General features: G+C 45.6%; 1 protein-coding gene across 1 annotated transcript; it reads right to left on the bottom strand.

The window, feature by feature from the left end:
• Positions 1-1,865: 1,865 nt before the first annotated feature.
• Positions 1,866-16,858, bottom strand: LOC128441814 (uncharacterized). The gene is made up of 4 exons (XM_053423918.1): positions 16,688-16,858; positions 3,937-4,047; positions 2,906-3,188; positions 1,866-2,257 (listed from the first exon to the last, which is right to left on the bottom strand). The coding sequence occupies exons 1-4, from the start codon at positions 16,856-16,858 to the stop codon at positions 1,866-1,868; spliced, it is 957 nt and encodes a 318-aa protein (XP_053279893.1).
• Between the last annotated feature and the right edge of the window lie 1,163 nt (positions 16,859-18,021).

Genomic DNA, 18,021 nt, shown 5'->3' with positions numbered 1-18,021 from the left:
CCAGTGCGCAAAGAGTTGCTTTCTCTTCAAAAGAGTGTCAAATAGAAGTAAAGATGGTGCAAATATTGTAAGTAACATAAGCAAAGCAGTAGCAGCAGCAGAGGAGCTACAAGAAGAGACAAGGATTGGAACACACCCCCCTCTCCATCAACAAGACCACGGTGGAGTGAGTCAGCAGCTTCAGGTTCCTCGGGGTCCACATCACTGATGACCTGACCTGGACCCATCACACAGACTCCATCAGGAAGACGGCCAGGCAGCGACTTTCTTCCTCCGAGGGCTGCAGAAGCTCCACATGGACTCCAGGATTCTCTGCAATTTCGACAGGGTTAGGGTTAGGGTAGGGGAAATCAATCCGCCTCCTTTTAAAGGTGGCGGAAGGTGCACGGTCCTTCCTCCATGGGGCTCCCTGGTCCTAATTTCGTTGACAGGGACGACCTTGTCGCCCCCCGTATGTCACTGTCGTCCACCCCCCATTGTTTTGCTCATAGTAACCCATTCTGAGTTCTATGTAATTGGGTTCTGTATAGGGATTTGTAATACATAACACGCAAACAATTATCTTCTGGTTCATTGTAATAGAATATTTAATTACATTTCACAGCAATGACAATTATCAATTCTGATTTGTTTAATTCTTACCCAGCTGCGGCTGGGGGCAACTTGCTTGTACCACTCAAAGATCCAAGCAAGAGCCCATGAACAGTGAACTCACAATGCTTTTATACAAGTCAAACCTCTCCTCACACAGATGCAGAATGTTCATCCAATCAGATCTCTGCTTTGTTGTAATCAGGCTTACATTTAGTCACCTTCAATCTGAATGAGGACCCCTTTGAAAGTTATAATACAATAGCAACAGGCATCTGCTTAGACTCCAAGTTTCTCTTAGACCCCCGTCTCTGCTGGATGACCCATAAAACACTTTAGGTGTGAAAACCTTTTGTCTCAGCAGAGGCACAGACAAATCTCTAACGAATACACATCTGAGTCTCCTAAGCTGACCCCCACATGTTGCAGTCTTAAAACACACAGGAACACATCTCAGAATAATATTCTCCATCTATACTTATCATTCCTTCATTCAACTTAACTAAATATAAAATCTGCTATCACAATCCTCCCTTTTGAGACTATAGTCTCAAACATCTCTATAACATCTTATCATTATATTTAGGAAGAGTTCAGGATACATGAGTTTCATGAAATCGAACATGTTGTCCAATCATAGACTTAATTAAGGAAGTCTTAACAAAAAAAAACAATATTACAGTTTATAACGCTTGTACATAATTGAAAAAATCAGAATCTGTCTCAACAAATAAAGCATCTGTTAAGACAGAGGGTCAGAAGTTGAATGATTTCTTTGTCCGGTCTATTGTTGTCGGGGTTGTTATTGAAGGTGGAGATGATAGACTTGATACCGGTTTTTGTATTGATGTTGGTGTACAAACTGTCTATATCTATTGTAAATAAATATGCCTGTTTCGGAACAACCATGGGTCGGATAATGTCTAAAAAGTGGTAAGTGTCCTTAATATAACTGGGGTGTTTATTGGAAAGGGGTCCCAAAAAGTGTTCGATGTATTCTGAGATGTTATATGAAGTGCTATTACAATCTGAAACTATAGGTCTGCCGGGGGGAACTTCATAGGGTATAGTCCATGAATGTGGATATTTATGAATTTTGGGTAATAGGTAAAATTGTCGGGGCCGGGGTTTGTCCGGGCCAAAGAGATATATTTTTTGCTTGTGAGTTATGTTTTTATTGTCATATAGCCGTTGTATAATATTGCGGAGAAGTGGTTGGGTTTGTGTTTGTAGATCTGAATGAGGGGTAGAGGTGTTTATGTTTTTCGGCTGGGTTAATCTAAGGGTCCGTTGTAAAGAAGCCCTCTGTGGATGCAGAGGGCTCTTATTGTGAGTCGGGTCCGTCTGTGGGCCAGTCGGTGGTTGATGTCGTGGTTTGGGGATGGGTCGGTAGGGTAGTGTGGGTTGTGGAGGGGACCGGGTATGGGGCGAGGGGATGGTCTTCTGTCTGTCCCTCTGTAGTGGTTGGTCGTGTCTGAGTCGCTGAGGTTGTTGTGGTCGAGTGTTTGGTCCTGTCTGTCGTTGAGTGGGGGTGGGGAGAAGTGGTGTCCGGTGCTGTTGGGTAGAATGGGGTTGTAATGTAGGGGGTGACTTACGTCTGGCTGGTAGTGGTGGGAACTCCTCTTCATCGGATAGTTCCGGGATGGTGGAGAGGGAACCTTCCAACCTGCTCTTTGGTGTTACAGAGGGTTTATTGTTGTTATTCTGTACATTGTGTTTGTTCAATAAACCTTCTGCCACAGTTATGGTTTCGCTCCTAAGTCTCTGGCCGTACCGCTTCCTAGCCCAGCCGGTAGCTATTTGGAATGCTAAGATGTTGTATGGTGTATGGCCGAGAGTATGTATGGTGTTTGTATAGTGTTCTTGTAAATAACCATGTTTGTTTTCATCCAGTTTGCTGTATTGTTGTGGATTTTGTGATGTGTAGTGTTGGAGGGTGTGGCTGGCTTAATAAAATCCGTCAGTCTGGTGACCTGACGCATCATACCGGGTGGGAAAGTGTTGGATGTGAGAGAGTGGTCTGTTGTGTGTTTGTGGTGTATTGCCTGTATTAATTGAAATATGAGTTTTGAAGTGGCACGGGTAGCTGGGTCTGGTGCCTGGTTCAAAGTGTTGGTGGGTGTTGTGTTCGTGTTTGTAGGCCTGCGTGTAGTGTCTGTAGTGTGATGTAAAATGTGTGTTTATACCCATCAGGGGTTGTATGGCTGTGTTTGTGTGTGTGTGTGTGAGCTGTGGTCTATGTCCTAGACTACTCGACGGTACGGGCCTAACTCTGTTAAAAAACATTTTAAAAGTCACTGGAGGGGGCTCTTACCCTGGTAACGTAGTAGGAGGTCTCCTTGGTCCAGTGTGTTGGGCTGGGGGCTTGTTCCCGAGTACCCTGGTTGGAGCTGGGGCGGTGTTAAGGCAGTGGTCCAGCAGGGGGAGGTTCGGGTGTCTTGGCCTGTAGCCTGGTTGGTATTCCTGGTTGAGGGAGGTCTCCTAAGTCCAGTGGTTGTTGAGGGCCCTGTTAACCTGGGCTTGCTGTTACTGGGCCTGCTGGTTGGACCAGGGATGGTGTTGGGGCCGTGGACCAGGTGGATGAAGTGCTGGTGCTTCTGGTGTCCTGTTCCCGGTGGTTAATCTAGTGTGACATAAGAGTGGAGCTCCGAAAAAAAGGGGTTAGGAGGTCTCCAAACAGTTAGTCTTGAGGGTGAGAACAGGGAGCAGATTTTCGGAATCTGCTTGTTTGTAGAGCAGAGCAAAAGGTTTGGCCCACGCCACTCAGGTTGTTTTGTTTTATAAAAGCTAATAGCTTTGGCTACCAAGCATGGCACGGCTGTTTAAAGCCAAAGTATAGGAGTCCATTTGCTAACTGCAAGGTAGGCCTTGGGCAGCAGCCCCCCAGGACAATTAAGAAAATAGCTTTAATATTTAAAAACAAATCATCAAATAGTTAAAAAGCAAGATGCTTTAAAACCAGAGTGTTTTAGAAAAAAGATTAAAAGAGTCAAAGCTGAAGTACCGTTGAGTAGTATATAAAATCCTGACGTTTCGCACTGGTCGATGCTTCTTCAGAGGATGTGTACTAGGACTGACAGCTCGGGTGGTTTAAAAAGTGTTGGAGGAGGGGAAGTGTGCCCCTCCCCCAAGGCTCAAACCACCAATCAGTAGTTGTGTGTGTGGGTGGATCTGTTGTGATAGGGCTAGGAGGGTCGGCCATTTTGTAGGGTTTCCCTCCAGTATATTGAATTTTGGAGGGAAAGTTGTTGTCCCACACGATTGGTTCCCTTAGGGGGCGGTGGCTAGAAGGTCTTTTGGAAATACCTGTATTCTGGCTGAATATTGAAACAGTGTGTGGCCTACCAGGATAGTTCCCGGTCTCTCATGTGGAGGACCCGGGTTCAAGTCCCCTAGAGGCCTCCCGAGGCCGCTGGTGTTGACGTTGTGATCGGGGGGTCCAGGGATGCAGCAGATCTAGTAGAACAAGGGGGGCAGAGAAAGGGAGGGGCTTGACAAAAGTCAATCAGAAGGGAGAGAAATGCAATGATGGATATTGATGTTTTATTTATCGTTCAGTCCTGCTGGGATTGTTGTGTTTAGTTTAAAAATCCACAATTTCTCTGCCCGTTTCCTCTGTCCAGTGGTCCAATGATCTTGAGCTTCCAGACCTGAAATGGTTAGACTGGTTATTGGGTGGTTTTGAAAGTGTGAGATCAATGGGGTGGTGAGTTTGCCTTCCCCAATGTTATACAGATGCTGTTTTAGGCCGGTGAGGATGGAATGTTTTGTCTCCCCGATGTAGTGTTTATTACAGGTGGTGCAGGTGATGATGTAGATGACATTAATGGTGTTGAGTGAAAAGGAACCTAGTGTGGGGAATGCTGTTTTACTATGAGGGTTTAAAATGAATTTTCTGTTTGTGTAGTGTGTATGATAATGTGTTGGGGTAGAAGCTTTATTTTGTGAGTATTTTGATTTTAATAGTAAACTATGGAGGTTTTTGTTTTTTCTGTAGGCGGATATAGTAGTGTGGTTGTGGAAGGCCGGCTGTGCAGTTTGAGTGCAGGTGAAGTTTTGTTTGATAATAGTGTGTAGTCCGGTAATTCTGTGTGAAAAAGTGGAGATGAAGGGTACTATGATGGGCTTATGGTCGGGGTCATTGGGTAGTTGGATATTGGTGGCCTCGGAGTGTTCCCTGTTGGAATTATGATAAGGGTTATGGTTAGGATTGGGAGAGCTGGGGTTAGGTTTAGGTATGGGGAAAATTTGGTTAGGGTTAGAATTTTGATGTGGGTCATGGTTAGGCTTAGAAAAGCTGATGTTAGGTTAGGGTTAGGTTTGGGTTAGGTTTGGGGTTCCGGGTTCAAAGTTTTGATTTAAATGGCACTGGCCTACTGACCTGTTTTGTTTAGTCTGGTTGGAACCTTGGTTTTGTGTTGGGTCATGATGGTTTTTTGTTTTTTGTTTTGACCAGGTGGTGATGGTCTAGGGTTAGGGATAAAAGCACATTGGAGAAGGAGATATTCTTGAATAACTTTTTTTCTGAAGGTCGTAGAGACTTGGAAAGTGGTTTCTATTGAACTAATGTGGGTCCTGCGGATCGATTGGTGCCATCCCCGAGCTCCTACGACCTTCGGAAGGGGTCGAAGTAGCAAATGGCCGAAAACCCGAGGAGATATTCTTGAATAACTTTTTTTGTGAAGGTCGTAGAGACTGGGAGAGGGCATTTGTTTCTGGCAAGTGGGGTATTGCGCATCGATTGGTACCATTTTCGAGTTTCTACGACCTTCGGAAGGGGTCGAACGCCCAAATCCCCAAAAGTGGGAGGGGCTAGTTGGGAATTTCTGATTTCTGGTGGAATTTCTGTGGATCTTACCTGCATTCTTACCTTTCAGGCTGAATGAAGAGGGGCCTGATGTGTGTCCAGACCACTGGCTCCTTGGCCCCCCATGATTGGGCCCCCAGAAGAGCTCCTGTGCCCCATACACCGCACGGCCCAAGGCGATGCTTCACTGTCATTCTTCCAAGCGACTGATTTTGGATTTCTCCAAGATTTGTCTAATGAGCTGTTTGATCTGTGGGGCACTTGTCTTGTGTGTGAGTTCACCTTGGTCATGGTTTTTCCTGAATTTAGGGTTTTGAATTTGATGTGATCAAATGATATTTCTGAGGAGAATTCTCTGTTGGGATGGTGAATATCCTCTAATTTTGAGTTTTGGTGTCTTCTATGCCGAGATATTTGAGAGAAACGGGATTGTAATTAGGCAGCCTCATTAGCATAGCCTGCTGAGGAGATATTCTTGAATAACTTTTGCTGTGAAGGTCGTAGAGACTTGGAAAGGGCGTCTGTCTCTACCAAACGGGGTACTGCGGATCGATTGGTACCATCGCCGAGCTTCTAGGACCTTGGGAAGGGGTCGAACAAGCGAATCTGAAAAGTGGGCGGGGTTAGGTTTAGGCAAGGGGTGGTGTGGTTAGGGTAAGGGTCTAAGGAACCTGACTAGGCATAGAATCGAAGTCCAGAACCTCTGAATAAGAAAGTCGCTAAAACAGCTAGGGTTAAGGTAAGGATTAGGGATGAAAGCACATTGGAGAAGGAGATATTCTTGAATAACTTTTTTTCTGAAGGTCGTAGAGACTTGGAAAGTGGTTTCTATTGAACTAATGTGGGTCCTGCGGATCGATTGGTGCCATCCCCGAGCTCCTACGACCTTCGGAAGGGGTCGAACGAGCAAATGGCCGAAAACCCGAGGAGATATTCTTGAATAACTTTTTTTGTGAAGGTCGTAGAGACTGGGAGAGGGCATTTGTTTTTGGCAAGTGGGGTATTGCGCATCGATTGGTACCATTTTCGAGCTTCTACGACCTTCGGAAGGGGTCGGGTTAGGGTTAGGGTTAGGGTTAGGGTTAGGTAAGAACGGTAATATCCGTGGACCGACCCCGTCGGTCCAACGTTATGCACGGGCCCTCCTGGAACATAGGGTGCCCCTCACTTGGTAAAATAACCTTGTACAAACACTATTAAATATAGTTGTCTTTACGTGTGGGTAGGTTTCTAAAGAAGCTATCCCCTTTTACACGGTAGGTGGTAGTCTTAGTTCTCAGGTGAGTATAATCGTCTCAAATTAGAGTTTAGGTAGTTCTCAAGTGAGTATAATATTCTCAAATTAGAGTTATAGGTGGTTCAAAAAATTCTGCTACAATGCAGTTGTTATAAATAGACCATTTGCCATCATTAAATCATCCCTAGTTGGGGTAGGTAATTCCTCTTATTTTCCTTTTTTCAGGTAAGGCAATTACATAGGTAAGTATCAGTTAATACTGTAATAACACATCCATAGTTGCAATCTTTAAGCCCGCCGCGACGTTTCGATTGAAATAAATCTTCTTCAGGCTTGGGTTAGGGTTAGGGTTAGGGTTAGGGTTAGGGTTAGGGTTAGGGTTAGGGATGAAAGCACATTGGAGAAGGAGATATTCTTGAATAACTTTTTTTCTGAAGGTCGTAGAGACTTGGAAAGTGGTTTCTATTGAACTAATGTGGGTCCTGCGGATCGATTGGTGCCATCCCCGAGCTCCTACGACCTTCGGAAGGGGTCGAACGAGCAAATGGCCGAAAACCCGAGGAGATATTCTTGAATAACTTTTTTTGTGAAGGTCGTAGAGACTGGGAGAGGGCATTTGTTTTTGGCAAGTGGGGTATTGCGCATCGATTGGTACCATTTTCGAGCTTCTACGACCTTCGGAAGGGGTCGGGTTAGGGTTAGGGTTAGGGTTAGGGTTAGGTAAGAACGGTAATATCCGTGGACCGACCCCGTCGGTCCAACGTTATGCACGGGCCCTCCTGGAACATAGGGTGCCCCTCACTTGGTAAAATAACCTTGTACAAACACTATTAAATATAGTTGTCTTTACGTGTGGGTAGGTTTCTAAAGAAGCTATCCCCTTTTACACGGTAGGTGGTAGTCTTAGTTCTCAGGTGAGTATAATCGTCTCAAATTAGAGTTTAGGTAGTTCTCAAGTGAGTATAATATTCTCAAATTAGAGTTATAGGTGGTTCAAAAAATTCTGCTACAATGCAGTTGTTATAAATAGACCATTTGCCATCATTAAATCATCCCTAGTTGGGGTAGGTAATTCCTCTTATTTTCCTTTTTTCAGGTAAGGCAATTACATAGGTAAGTATCAGTTAATACTGTAATAACACATCCATAGTTGCAATCTTTAAGCCCGCCGCGACGTTTCGATTGAAATAAATCTTCTTCAGGCTTGGGTTAGGGTTAGGGTTAGGGTTAGGGTTAGGGTTAGGGTTAGGGTTAGGATTAGGGATGAAAGCACATTGGAGAAGGAGATATTCTTGAATAACTTTTTTTCTGAAGGTCGTAGAGACTTGGAAAGTGGTTTCTATTGAACTAATGTGGGTCCTGCGGATCGATTGGTGCCATCCCCGAGCTCCTCCGACCTTCGGAAGGGGTCGAAGTAGCAAATGGCCGAAAACCCGAGGAGATATTCTTGAATAACTTTTTTTGTGAAGGTCGTAGAGAGTGGGAGAGGGCATTTGTTTCTGGCAAGTGGGGTATTGCGCATCGATTGGTACCATTTTCGAGCTTCTACGACCTTCGGAAGGGGTCGAACGCCCAAATCCCCAAAAGTGGGAGGGGCTAGTTCGGAATTTCTGATTTCTGGTGGAATTTGTGTCGATCTTACCTGCATTCTTACCTTTCAGGTTGAACGAAGAGGGGCCTGATGTGTGTCCAGACCACTGCCTCCTTGGCCCCCCATGATTGGGCCCCCAGAAGAGCTCCTGTGCCCCATACACCGCACGGCCCAAGGAGATGCTTCACTGTCATTCTTCCAAGCGACTGATTTTGGATTTCTCCATGATTTGTCTAATGAGCTGTTTGATCTGTGGGGAACTTGTCTTGTGTGTGAGTTCACCTTGGTCATGGTTTTTCCTGAATTTAGGGTTTTGAATTTGATGTGATAAAATGACATTTCTGAGGAGAATTCTCTGTTGGGATGGTGAATATCCTGTAATTTTGAGTTTTGGTGTCTTCTATGCCGAGATATTTGAGAGAAAGGGGATTGTAATTAGGCAGCCTCATTAGCATAGCCTGCTGAGGAGATATTCTAGAATAACTTTTGCTGTGAAGGTCGTAGAGACTTGGAAAGGGGGTCTGTCTCTACTAAATGGGGTACTGCGGATCGATTGGTACCATCGCCGAGCTTCTAGGACCTTGGGAAGGGGTCGAACGAGCGAATCTGAAAAGTGGGCGGGGTTAGGTTTAGGCAAGGGGTGGTGTGGTTAGGGTAAGGGTCTAAGGAACCTGACTAGGCATAGAATCGAAGTCCAGAACCTCTGAATAAGAAAGTCGCTAAAACAGCTAGGGTTAAGGTAAGGATTAGGGATGAAAGCACATTGGAGAAGGAGATATTCTTGAATAACTTTTTTTCTGAAGGTCGTAGAGACTTGGAAAGTGGTTTCTATTGAACTAATGTGGGTCCTGCGGATCGATTGGTGCCATCCCCGAGCTCCTCCGACCTTCGGAAGGGGTCGAAGTAGCAAATGGCCGAAAACCCGAGGAGATATTCTTGAATAACTTTTTTTGTGAAGGTCGTAGAGAGTGGGAGAGGGCATTTGTTTCTGGCAAGTGGGGTATTGCGCATCGATTGGTACCATTTTCGAGCTTCTACGACCTTCGGAAGGGGTCGAACGCCCAAATCCCCAAAAGTGGGAGGGGCTAGTTCGGAATTTCTGATTTCTGGTGGAATTTGTGTCGATCTTACCTGCATTCTTACCTTTCAGGTTGAACGAAGAGGGGCCTGATGTGTGTCCAGACCACTGCCTCCTTGGCCCCCCATGATTGGGCCCCCAGAAGAGCTCCTGTGCCCCATACACCGCACGGCCCAAGGAGATGCTTCACTGTCATTCTTCCAAGCGACTGATTTTGGATTTCTCCATGATTTGTCTAATGAGCTGTTTGATCTGTGGGGAACTTGTCTTGTGTGTGAGTTCACCTTGGTCATGGTTTTTCCTGAATTTAGGGTTTTGAATTTGATGTGATAAAATGACATTTCTGAGGAGAATTCTCTGTTGGGATGGTGAATATCCTGTAATTTTGAGTTTTGGTGTCTTCTATGCCGAGATATTTGAGAGAAAGGGGATTGTAATTAGGCAGCCTCATTAGCATAGCCTGCTGAGGAGATATTCTAGAATAACTTTTGCTGTGAAGGTCGTAGAGACTTGGAAAGGGGGTCTGTCTCTACTAAATGGGGTACTGCGGATCGATTGGTACCATCGCCGAGCTTCTAGGACCTTGGGAAGGGGTCGAACGAGCGAATCTGAAAAGTGGGCGGGGTTAGGTTTAGGCAAGGGGTGGTGTGGTTAGGGTAAGGGTCTAAGGAACCTGACTAGGCATAGAATCGAAGTCCAGAACCTCTGAATAAGAAAGTCGCTAAAACAGCTAGGGTTAAGGTAAGGATTAGGGATGAAAGCACATTGGAGAAGGAGATATTCTTGAATAACTTTTTTTCTGAAGGTCGTAGAGACTTGGAAAGTGGTTTCTATTGAACTAATGTGGGTCCTGCGGATCGATTGGTGCCATCCCCGAGCTCCTCCGACCTTCGGAAGGGGTCGAAGTAGCAAATGGCCGAAAACCCGAGGAGATATTCTTGAATAACTTTTTTTGTGAAGGTCGTAGAGAGTGGGAGAGGGCATTTGTTTCTGGCAAGTGGGGTATTGCGCATCGATTGGTACCATTTTCGAGCTTCTACGACCTTCGGAAGGGGTCGAACGCCCAAATCCCCAAAAGTGGGAGGGGCTAGTTCGGAATTTCTGATTTCTGGTGGAATTTGTGTCGATCTTACCTGCATTCTTACCTTTCAGGTTGAACGAAGAGGGGCCTGATGTGTGTCCAGACCACTGCCTCCTTGGCCCCCCATGATTGGGCCCCCAGAAGAGCTCCTGTGCCCCATACACCGCACGGCCCAAGGAGATGCTTCACTGTCATTCTTCCAAGCGACTGATTTTGGATTTCTCCATGATTTGTCTAATGAGCTGTTTGATCTGTGGGGAACTTGTCTTGTGTGTGAGTTCACCTTGGTCATGGTTTTTCCTGAATTTAGGGTTTTGAATTTGATGTGATAAAATGACATTTCTGAGGAGAATTCTCTGTTGGGATGGTGAATATCCTGTAATTTTGAGTTTTGGTGTCTTCTATGCCGAGATATTTGAGAGAAAGGGGATTGTAATTAGGCAGCCTCATTAGCATAGCCTGCTGAGGAGATATTCTAGAATAACTTTTGCTGTGAAGGTCGTAGAGACTTGGAAAGGGGGTCTGTCTCTACTAAATGGGGTACTGCGGATCGATTGGTACCATCGCCGAGCTTCTAGGACCTTGGGAAGGGGTCGAACGAGCGAATCTGAAAAGTGGGCGGGGTTAGGTTTAGGCAAGGGGTGGTGTGGTTAGGGTAAGGGTCTAAGGAACCTGACTAGGCATAGAATCGAAGTCCAGAACCTCTGAATAAGAAAGTCGCTAAAACAGCTAGGGTTAAGGTAAGGATTAGGGATGAAAGCACATTGGAGAAGGAGATATTCTTGAATAACTTTTTTTCTGAAGGTCGTAGAGACTTGGAAAGTGGTTTCTATTGAACTAATGTGGGTCCTGCGGATCGATTGGTGCCATCCCCGAGCTCCTCCGACCTTCGGAAGGGGTCGAAGTAGCAAATGGCCGAAAACCCGAGGAGATATTCTTGAATAACTTTTTTTGTGAAGGTCGTAGAGAGTGGGAGAGGGCATTTGTTTCTGGCAAGTGGGGTATTGCGCATCGATTGGTACCATTTTCGAGCTTCTACGACCTTCGGAAGGGGTCGAACGCCCAAATCCCCAAAAGTGGGAGGGGCTAGTTCGGAATTTCTGATTTCTGGTGGAATTTGTGTCGATCTTACCTGCATTCTTACCTTTCAGGTTGAACGAAGAGGGGCCTGATGTGTGTCCAGACCACTGCCTCCTTGGCCCCCCATGATTGGGCCCCCAGAAGAGCTCCTGTGCCCCATACACCGCACGGCCCAAGGAGATGCTTCACTGTCATTCTTCCAAGCGACTGATTTTGGATTTCTCCATGATTTGTCTAATGAGCTGTTTGATCTGTGGGGAACTTGTCTTGTGTGTGAGTTCACCTTGGTCATGGTTTTTCCTGAATTTAGGGTTTTGAATTTGATGTGATAAAATGACATTTCTGAGGAGAATTCTCTGTTGGGATGGTGAATATCCTGTAATTTTGAGTTTTGGTGTCTTCTATGCCGAGATATTTGAGAGAAAGGGGATTGTAATTAGGCAGCCTCATTAGCATAGCCTGCTGAGGAGATATTCTAGAATAACTTTTGCTGTGAAGGTCGTAGAGACTTGGAAAGGGGGTCTGTCTCTACTAAATGGGGTACTGCGGATCGATTGGTACCATCGCCGAGCTTCTAGGACCTTGGGAAGGGGTCGAACGAGCGAATCTGAAAAGTGGGCGGGGTTAGGTTTAGGCAAGGGGTGGTGTGGTTAGGGTAAGGGTCTAAGGAACCTGACTAGGCATAGAATCGAAGTCCAGAACCTCTGAATAAGAAAGTCGCTAAAACAGCTAGGGTTAAGGTAAGGATTAGGGATGAAAGCACATTGGAGAAGGAGATATTCTTGAATAACTTTTTTTCTGAAGGTCGTAGAGACTTGGAAAGTGGTTTCTATTGAACTAATGTGGGTCCTGCGGATCGATTGGTGCCATCCCCGAGCTCCTCCGACCTTCGGAAGGGGTCGAAGTAGCAAATGGCCGAAAACCCGAGGAGATATTCTTGAATAACTTTTTTTGTGAAGGTCGTAGAGAGTGGGAGAGGGCATTTGTTTCTGGCAAGTGGGGTATTGCGCATCGATTGGTACCATTTTCGAGCTTCTACGACCTTCGGAAGGGGTCGAACGCCCAAATCCCCAAAAGTGGGAGGGGCTAGTTCGGAATTTCTGATTTCTGGTGGAATTTGTGTCGATCTTACCTGCATTCTTACCTTTCAGGTTGAACGAAGAGGGGCCTGATGTGTGTCCAGACCACTGCCTCCTTGGCCCCCCATGATTGGGCCCCCAGAAGAGCTCCTGTGCCCCATACACCGCACGGCCCAAGGAGATGCTTCACTGTCATTCTTCCAAGCGACTGATTTTGGATTTCTCCATGATTTGTCTAATGAGCTGTTTGATCTGTGGGGAACTTGTCTTGTGTGTGAGTTCACCTTGGTCATGGTTTTTCCTGAATTTAGGGTTTTGAATTTGATGTGATAAAATGACATTTCTGAGGAGAATTCTCTGTTGGGATGGTGAATATCCTGTAATTTTGAGTTTTGGTGTCTTCTATGCCGAGATATTTGAGAGAAAGGGGATTGTAATTAGGCAGCCTCATTAGCATAGCCTGCTGAGGAGATATTCTAGAATAACTTTTGCTGTGAAGGTCGTAGAGACTTGGAAAGGGGGTCTGTCTCTACTAAATGGGGTACTGCGGATCGATTGGTACCATCGCCGAGCTTCTAGGACCTTGGGAAGGGGTCGAACGAGCGAATCTGAAAAGTGGGCGGGGTTAGGTTTAGGCAAGGGGTGGTGTGGTTAGGGTTAGGGTTAGGGTTAGGGTTAGGGTTAGGGTTAGGGTTAGGGTTAGGGTTAGGGTTGGGTTTGGGTTTGGATTCAGGGTTCATGATTATGATTTGTTTGCACTGGCCTATTGATCTGTTGAGTAGTGGTGACAAGGTTGGAAGAGCTCCGCTCCCTCTAACGGGGGACCAGGGTATGATCCCCAGGCAGAGCACGTCTGCAAGGACCACGGGACAGAGAAAGGGTAAATAAAGTTGCTGCCTGGGTTGGAGTAATAATGGGCGTCATTCTGTCTGAATAATTTATGGAAGGACAAATAAATAAAAGTAAAATAAAAGACTAGGTGGACGCGGTTAGGGATTAATTTTAACTATGAAAGTGATTTTATTTAATACTGTAATATCATATATTAGTGAATAGAATAGAAAATGGGGATTTATGAAACCAAAAATGTAAAATGAATAGTAGCGTAGTGGCAGAGATGACGCCCCTGGTCCAAAGAACCCTTGATCGATTCCCCCCGAGGCATGTGTGTTAAAGTGGTGCCTTGGGGGGCCTGAGTGGACCCAGGCAGCATGGGTAGCCATAGAGGGGAGAAAAACCAAAAAGGGGGGGGGGAAAACGAACGGGGGAGCTGAGAAGGAAGACTACATGAGCGAGAAATTTGAACGGATTGTCGGGTGGGTGTCCTATGAGTATGATTAGTTATCGTTGAGGCCTGCTGGCGTGATTGTGCCTAACTTAAAAATCCATAATTTTTCGGCCCTCTTTCTCTGCCCAATGGTCCAATGGTCTTCAGATTCCAGACCGGAAATTATGAGGTTATTGACGGAGTGGAGCTGAAAGTGGTTAATGAGGGGGGTGGTCAACTTGCCTTCCCCAATGTTATATATGTGTTGTTTTAGTCGGGTGAGTATGGAATGTTTTGTTTCGCCGATATAATGTTTTTTGCAGGTGGTGCATGTAATGATGTAAATGACGTTGGTGGTGTGGAGTGTAAATGTGCCTAATGTGGGAAATGCTGTATTGCTGTGAAGGTTTGAGATAAATTTTCTGTTCTTATAGTGTGTGTGGTATTGGGTTTGTGTTGGTGGTTTGTTATCTGAATATTTAGAACGTATTAGTAAACTGTGGAGGTTTTTGTTTTTCCTGTACGCTGATATGGTGATGTGATTTTTGAAAGCCGGCTGTAGGGTTTGAGTATGGATGAAGTTCTGTTTGATGATGTTATGTAGTCCTTTGATTTTGTGTGAGAAGGTAGATATGAATGGTACCGGGACCTGGGGTGGAGCAATACGGGGAATGGAACGAGTAGGAGCGAGAGACGCCAAAGTGCTGGTCTTGATTTGGCGGAGGAAGCGTTTAGAATAGCCCCTAGATCTGAGACTAAAAAACAGGATGGAAATGGAAGAATGCAGGTCTATTACACGGGATGATATTCTATAAAAACGGATGATTTGTGATTTAATAATGCCTTTAAATGTATGTTTCGGATGGTAGCTAGTTTTATGAAGAAGGGCGTGTGTGTCTGTTGTTTTAAAGTAAACCTTGGTAAGTAGTTTTGAGTATGACAAATTATTTGACCGGTCAAAAAAAACAGTTGTATCTAAAAAATTAACTTGTAATGGATCTATGATGTACTTAACCTTAATGGACGGGTGGTGGCTATTCAATGTGTCAATGAAATCAGAAAATAAAGAAATGTCGTGTTGCCATATTCCAAAAATGTCATCTAAAAATCTGAGGTAGGTGAGGGGTTTATGGGTGCACTTGGCTAATGCCTCTCGCTCCCACTCGCTCAGGTAAATATTAGCGTATGACGGGGCGTATCGTTGGCCCATGGCTGTTCCGTGGATTTGCAGGAATTGTTTGTTATTGAATGAAAAGTCGTTATTGTTGAGGCAGATGGTAAGAAGTTGAATAATTGCATTGTCCGGTCTATTGTTGTCGGGGTTGTTATTGAAAGTGGATATGATAGCCTTGATACCGATTTGTGTATTGATATTTGTGTACAAACTGTCTATGTCTATTGTAAATAAATGAGACTGATTTGGAACAACCATGGGCCGGATAGTATCTATAAAATGATAAGTGTCCTTGATGTAGCTTGGATGTTTATTGGAAAGGGGTCCTAGGAAGTGTTCGATGTATTCTGAAATATGATATGATGTACTATTACAATCTGAGACTATTGGTCTGCCGGGAGGAACCTCATAGGGAATGGTCCATGATGGGGGTTCCTTGTGGATTTTGGGTAAAAGATAGAACTGTCGGGGGCGGGGTTGGTCGGGGCCAAACAGGTAGATTTTTTGCTTGTGGTTAATGGTTTTATTGTCATATAAAGATTGTATAATGCTACGAAGAAGTGGTTGAGTTTGACCTTGTAGGTCTGACAGAATGGGTTTATAATGTGTGGTGTTTGAGAGTTGTCTGTTTGCCTCCAGTAAATATTGCTGTCTATCCATGATGACTATTTTTGAACCTTTGTCCGCCGGTTTAATGATGATATTAGGATTTTGGATAAGTTCTTCTAAGGCCCTGCGTTCCGGCCCCGAGAGGTTGTCTACAACGTCCCCTGGGGGCCGGTAGTAACGCAGGGCCTGTTTGTTCTTTTGCACCAGGTTTATTGTGGCTATGTGTGATTGAGCCGTGGTGGGTTCCCAATTAGACTTGTGAATGAAGGGTGTCTGGATGTGGTCCGGTTTATCATAGAAATGACTGATGATTTTTAACCTTCTGTTATATTGGTGTAAGTCCCTATGAAATTCCTCCCAGTCAAACTGCAACGGGCGTGGGATGAATGAAAGACCCCTTTCCAATAACCGGATCTGATCTAAGGTTGGAGTAAATAATGTGGATAAGTTGAGTATATTTGCCGTAGAGCTCCACCCCAAGTCGACTACAGAGTCAGTATGGGGCACAGGGTTTGAAGTGGCGTTTGTGCCCGGTTTGGGTTTGGGTGGTACTATAAATTTAACTGTTTACACCAATAATCGAAAATGAGTTGGGCAGTAGCCGGCTTCCAATGGATGTTGTCCTTTTCTGTTAAAAAGGTGTCATGAGGGATCTCTGCTAAAAACGGGAAGTAGGTGGCTATTGTGTTGTTAATATATTTCAAATTGTATTGTTGTTTAATGCTGAGATTGTCTGAGAAGTTTATGATAGGAAAGTAGATGTCGGCATTAGGGAAGGCAAGTTGAGCTTGTTTGTAAAGGGATTTTAGCTGTTTGCAGGAAGTCTGCCTGGGGTCCTGGTCTTTATTATTGATCCCAATGGAGAGGACCACTATTTTTGTGTTGGGGTTGGGGACAGTTTTCTCACAGATCTTTAAAAAGTGGTACATGTTGGCCCCCGGGTAGCTGTCAAGTTGTAAGTCTGGGTTTTTGTGGGGGGGGATTCTGTTGATGTTTGAATCCCCCAACACCAGGACTGGTCTGCGGCCTTTGAAAGACCAGTCCTGGAGTTTCCGGGTGTGTCGTGCAATGTGTGATGTAGGGTGATAATTACCTGGTGTGGCAATGTATAGTGGTAAGCTGAATGGGGAGGAGGTGGAGGAGGGTCCTGCGGGACTATCGTCGGGGAGTGAAGGTGTGCTGGGTCCCCGAATGGCACCGGTGGGAGGTGGACTTCCGAGGAGGAGTGGTGGTAGGGAGGTCTCAGATACGGTTTCAATGGCATTGTTAGCCTTTAATTGCCCGCTCATCATGTTTGATGACCCTCCCGTTGTGGTTACCGGGGCTCCTCGCTGTTCCATTGCGCCATTCCGGGGACCAGCAACACCTGTGGGTGTAGAAGGGGAAGAGGAAATAGTGTCATGGTTAATTGTGGAGACATTTGAGTTATTCTGAGTGTTTAATGATATGGATTGGAGTTCTAGGGTATTGTTGTGTGTGTCCGGTAATTGATGGATTTGGGCTTCTATTTGCTGTGTCCGTTTTGTAATGGTAGTCGGTGTGTCGGAGGTACTGGAGCTTAGAGGTAGTCGTGTTGTAAGGGAGTTCCGTCTAGTCACTGCCGGTACGATAGGGGAGAGTTTGGGGTATAGTTTTAAGATAGCTCCTGTCTCCTGGGAGACCGGTTCGGGTCCCCAGGAGACTACTTTCTTGCCCCTCACTGTGGGAGGGGTGGAGGTGTTTGGGTCTGGAGGGGTTAGTCTGGAAGTCGGTAGTACAGGTACAGGTGCCCTCGGGGTTTGTCGAGGGCCCTTGTAGTGGTTAGGGTTAGGGTTAGGGTTAGGGTAAGGGTTAGGGTAAGGGTTAGGGTTAGGGTTAGGGTTAGGGTTAGGGTTAGGGTTAGGATTAGGGATGAAAGCACATTGGAGAAGGAGATATTCTTGAATAACTTTTTTTCTGAAGGTCGTAGAGACTTGGAAAGTGGTTTCTATTGAACTAATGCTGGTCCTGCGGATCGATTGGTGCCATCCCCGAGCTCCTCCGACCTTCGGAAGGGGTCGAAGTAGCAAATGGCCGAAAACCCGAGGAGATATTCTTGAATAACTTTTTTTGTGAAGGTCGTAGAGAGTGGGAGAGGGCATTTGTTTCTGGCAAGTGGGGTATTGCGCATCGATTGGTACCATTTTCGAGCTTCTACGACCTTCGGAAGGGGTCGAACGCCCAAATCCCCAAAAGTGGGAGGGGCTAGTTCGGAATTTCTGATTTCTGGTGGAATTTGTGTCGATCTTACCTGCATTCTTACCTTTCAGGTTGAACGAAGAGGGGCCTGATGTGTGTCCAGACCACTGCCTCCTTGGCCCCCCATGATTGGGCCCCCAGAAGAGCTCCTGTGCCCCATACACCGCACGGCCCAAGGAGATGCTTCACTGTCATTCTTCCAAGCGACTG

Source organism: Pleuronectes platessa, chromosome 6, assembly GCF_947347685.1.
Source record: "Pleuronectes platessa chromosome 6, fPlePla1.1, whole genome shotgun sequence".
In the NCBI taxonomy this organism is placed as follows: domain Eukaryota; kingdom Metazoa; phylum Chordata; class Actinopteri; order Pleuronectiformes; family Pleuronectidae; genus Pleuronectes; species Pleuronectes platessa.
This window is presented reverse-complemented; position numbering and strand designations above follow the sequence as displayed.